The sequence below is a fragment of the Zingiber officinale genome, chromosome 5B, assembly GCF_018446385.1.
Source record: "Zingiber officinale cultivar Zhangliang chromosome 5B, Zo_v1.1, whole genome shotgun sequence".
Classification (NCBI taxonomy): domain Eukaryota; kingdom Viridiplantae; phylum Streptophyta; class Magnoliopsida; order Zingiberales; family Zingiberaceae; genus Zingiber; species Zingiber officinale.
In genome coordinates, this window is record NC_055995.1 from 128,750,404 (window position 1) to 128,755,303 (window position 4,900).

The window sequence follows — 4,900 nt, forward strand, 5'->3', positions numbered from 1 at the left end:
TATATAACTTGTTTTGGGGTAACGGCTAGGTTTCAGGCTAAAAAAATATTATTTAAATTATTTTTTAAGATTTCGAATAATTTTAGTCTCGAATTTTTTTTTCAATGTTATAGAAATAATAAAATTATAACTACTATAATTATATGACAATTCAGTTATAATAAATATGAGTTCATAACTATTATAATTTAATAAAAAAAATTAAAGAGAATAATAATAATAAATTTTGAAAGGATAATTAGACATCTTTTTAATAATAAATTAATATAGGACGTCGTTTGATTGATTGATTTGACAAAAAGGATGATCTTTTAATCCTTTTTTATTTGTACCGAAAGTCTAATACTGAACAAGGTTCGCCTCCACTAACATTCGGTACCGGTAAACAAGAGAACTTGCTGAATATAGCTCAATTTGTATATTAGCAAAAGACATCTCTCTGTTGTGAGCAGGAGGTTAAATTCCACCATTATAGCGAACAACACTCAGAAAAGCAGTCAAGAGAATGTCAAAATATACACAAAATAATCACACTAAAGTAGAGAGTAAAAGTCAAACCAGTGTCCACACATTTAAGGTACATGAAAGAATACATTCGCTGCTAAGACATATTATCAAAAGCAGCTTGACAATCAAGATAAAATCCCCACCGGCCACCGGAATGGTCCCCCTATAGACAAAAAAGAAAAAAGAATACATTTGCCAATGGACAATTAACATCAATACATACCCCTAGTCGATTTACATATCTGATCTTGTTTTGAGTGTTGGTGCAGTAGGAACTAAAAGTCAACCTTGTGGCTATGCTCTTCCAAGGAGATGCTTTCCATGCCTTGTGTTGATAGATTTCTCTAAGATAGATTTTTCTAAGAGCATCAACAAGCCAACAATACCAACGGAGAGCCCAAAGGTGTATCTGGAAAGGTAACAATCAACAGAGATCTCAATTTTCATCTGATTGAAACAATGAAAGATTTATATGTTTCAAGTGAAATTTGTAAACATACCGTAATTGAGATGGTCTCCAGAAAAATGAGAAGAAACTCTGCATAAATTATTAAAAAAATGCCGTTAGACTTCATATAACAACCATTCCCTTTGAGATTGCCTCAAATTTTGATGAATGAGACAAGATTGTCAATACATAATTAATAATCATTACTCATTAACTGGCTTCACACTTACACTAGCAAGGTCGTGCACCATATGTGAGAGCTACAAGTAGGGGTTCCTAAGCAAAGATTAAAGTTTAACTTTTTTAAGATTTGAGCACAAATGCTTATCATGGCACATTCCCATGGACTTCCAAATGGTCAACAGATTCCAACACTGGAGACAAATGTTGCTACAAGATGTATGTAGGAGAACATTCAATGCGAAGAAAAGACAATCAATTTCTAGCTTGGAGCTTGTAAAATATGCATAGTCGTAACAAGCATCAAAAAACTATTTTGATTAATAAGATCCACAATAATGCTCGCTTGTCGTTACTAATCAAGCCCACAAAACCAACTAATATGAACAAGTCCAAAAAAGATAGCATGACTAATAAGATATATTCAGTGAAAAAAAACCCTAAAATTGTGGAAACTCAATAAGAAAACTACCACTGTTGCATTCAGCACATACCTTTCAATGATCTAATCAAACAAAACACTAACTCATTAGGGGTTTCGAATCACTCATACTTCAAGCCAATTACTATTAAAAAATTGATACCCCAAATAATTGCACAAAAAAATTCATGAATAGTGAATAAAATTTTGGAATTTCAGAGGATTATCATAGGATCAGGCAAAAAAAAAAAAAAAAAAAAGTACTCACTTTCATGTCTTCTTACTGTATTACAAGTTAATGCAAGGACAATCCGATGCAAAAAGAAATTGACACTGGAAGATAACATAGTACTATAAAGTGAATACCCAAGATTTCTTGTATAATATTGCATCGGAACTACTACAATAAACTGTTTTGATTTCTGTGTAACTGTATTCTTGCCTTCTTGGATACGTCAAATTTGCATCTTCTGAATTGAATTACTGAAGTCACATGACTTCTTAAGTGTTTCTCAGCAATCATAAACAGACAGATGTTAAGCTTTTGATCAGACTAACAGTGGAACATTTATGCATAGTTTTTCTCTATTATAATTAAGGTAACAACCCTTCAGCAGTCTATTTTTCATTTGTGAAACCAAAATGTCTTTGAAAGATTATCTCCAAATTTGACATGTTATACGGATGCAAACACCCATCGAGATTCCGAACATTTTCATGTTCAGCATGTTTCATTTTGGTGTCTGTAGAAACATTTAAATTGAGTCTAGATAACAAAAAAATAGCGCATTGAAAATATATAAAAAAAAATTGATATTTACCTTAATCATCGAAATGAAAGAAAACCTCTTGACAGTAGGTGGTTTCTTCACAATCCTTCTCTCTGTATCACCTTCCTTGAACATTTGTTGAGCAATTTCTTTCAACAACACTAGCTCGGCCTTATCTATGTTTAAGGAAAGTAAGGACTGCCTCATGGATTCTCGATCAGCCTCAAGTGCCTGGAGCCGCGTAAAAAGCTTCCTTATTTCGTCTTCGTCAACGCCGCCACTTACACCCATACTGTTTTGGAGATCCCTTGGTTTGCTGATATAGTCTTCACTCACCATGCGCACAGCATCCACCGTATGCACTTGGTCATTCGTATCATCTTTTCCACCACAATCTGACGCACAGTCAACTGTGGAGGGGCAATCCTCTCCCTTATTGTACTCGAGGCCTGAAGCTAGGTGGCTTGGTGACTGCCCCACTATAACCGTCTTGTCCATTACTTCACAAAAATCGTTGCTTGACTTCCGTTCGAGCTGGCTGATTTGGCGGTTCAGATTCTGGAATTGCTCAGAAGGACTCAAACCTAAGGCGTGCTGATCAAATTGGGGATAATCGCGAAGAAGCAGGTCGAAATGGGGGAATGAACAGGAAGCCGTGTCGAGGGAACTCTTTTCGTGCGAAGGAGGCGCATCGCCATCGATATAGATGCCATGGCTGTGAAGGCGCTGGCGGTATGCCTGGAGCGCACGGCTTAGGGCTTCGATGGCCTGGTCTCGCTTGAATAGCAGATCCTCTAGAGCCGCGATCTCTTGCTGGTTGTGCGCCATCTTCCCCTCGGCAAAACGCTTGAACTGGCGTGCCTCCATCAAACTCTCAGCCTTCTCTCGCTGCAGGCGGAGGATCATTGACATAGCCTCAGTGGCAGAGGAAGCGGCAGCATTTCGCTCCTCCTCAAGCTCCACCTGTAGTTTCTGGACCGCCTGGTGGTGGTTGATTAGGGCCTGACGTAGGGCCTCCACTTCAATCTCCATCGCCACCTTGGCCACGCCTGCGCCGGCTTCGTCGTCGCCTGGGGCATCGTCGTCCATCCCCTCCAGCTTCCGCTTCATGCTCAGGCTCCATGAAAATGAGGGAGAAGAAGCAGAGCGGCAGCAAAGGCAGGCGTAGGCACACGTCCCGCTCCCTGCCTCTGCGCCTCCTTCTCCTCTTTCCAAGGGTAAGGGTGCAGGTTCCTGGGACTCCATGGTTTCGGGGAGAACATGGAGCATGATCCAAAATCAAGCTAGGGCTCCGAATCGAATTGGGCGCGCGCAGGACAGGAAGAGAAATTGGCCATAAAAAGCGTCGTCTCCCCTCTTTTCCCAGTCGCTTTCTACTCTCCCACTCCTCTACGCTTCTCCATATCCTCCCTTCCCATCCCTTCCCTTCCCTTAATTATAATTATAAAAGAATTAATTCGCAATTAGTTAGATTAATAAAGTCGATACAAGTCGTCGTTCCAAACCAATGATATCCACCTTCTCGCGATCGCCCAATCGACACAGTGACGTAACCGTCGAGGTTAACGAATAGCAGCGTTAATGCCCTATTTACTCTGCATGATAAATTGAAAAATTGAATCTGAAATTCATTTACAGCAAGCCAGCCACCCTATCGACACCATCGCCCTTCGCCTTGTCCGTTCCCGTAGTGCCCGGTCAACGCCGGCACCTGGTGAGTAATTAATCCAATTGCGATGCCGCACTACATGGTTGACTAGTTCATCCGTATACAAGTCAGATGTTTAGCTTTGTCATTAAGAAATCACCCCTAGTTGATGTTGCTCGAATTATTGAAGCATGATGAACATTAATTAATGATGGGTGACACGCAGATTCGATCCGAATCGATTTATTTGCAACGCCAAATACGAGACAGCCAACAAATAACCGTGAGAAGGAGTATAAATAAAGTAGCACATTCTGCAGCTCCACAGACTGGCCTCATCGCCCCTTCTGAGCAAAAGACCCAAAAGGCCAAAACTAACTAGCTGACTGACTGACTGACTGAAGTTGCCGAGTAGCAACCCTTCTCCTGGATCGCGAGGGAAAACGAAAGGTCGAGTGTGTGTGATTGCGCCTGCATGGATGCCACCAAATTAATGATTCATAGAAAGCAACAAAAGGTAGCAACTTTAAACAAAACGTAACATTACAAGCATCATGTAGCAATCAAACACCAGAAACTGTACAGGCAGCAACATAAGAAGCAGACGTTTCTACGTAGAGTAAATCTTGTTGGCCAAATTTGATCAGTTAGAATTCTCTATCTTTCAATCATAATATATGCATGTAATTAATATATGTATGTGATATTACTAAAATACCCTTATACATGTATACATACATGAATTCTAGCTGGCCAGATTCTGGCCAATTAGTATTACCCTTCTACGTAACAATATAATCAACATAAGTGAATATATGTCAAATGCGTTGGAAAATATTGTCTTGGCGATACACCCTTTTGATATCTTGGGCATCCACGGTGGATGGACACCTCTCGCATGTGGAGGCGTCTTTAATCGGTGGTCA

General features: G+C 39.8%; 1 protein-coding gene across 1 annotated transcript; it reads right to left on the minus strand.

Annotated features, from left to right (window-relative positions):
• Positions 1–514: 514 nt before the first annotated feature.
• Positions 515–3,750, minus strand: LOC121985969 (myosin-binding protein 7-like). Its single transcript, XM_042539715.1, has 3 exons — positions 2,378–3,750; positions 1,008–1,045; positions 515–916 (listed from the first exon to the last, which is right to left on the minus strand). Exons 1-3 carry the CDS (start codon positions 3,593–3,595, stop codon positions 802–804), a joined length of 1,371 nt encoding a protein of 456 aa, XP_042395649.1. The 5' UTR covers positions 3,596–3,750; the 3' UTR covers positions 515–801.
• Between the last annotated feature and the right edge of the window lie 1,150 nt (positions 3,751–4,900).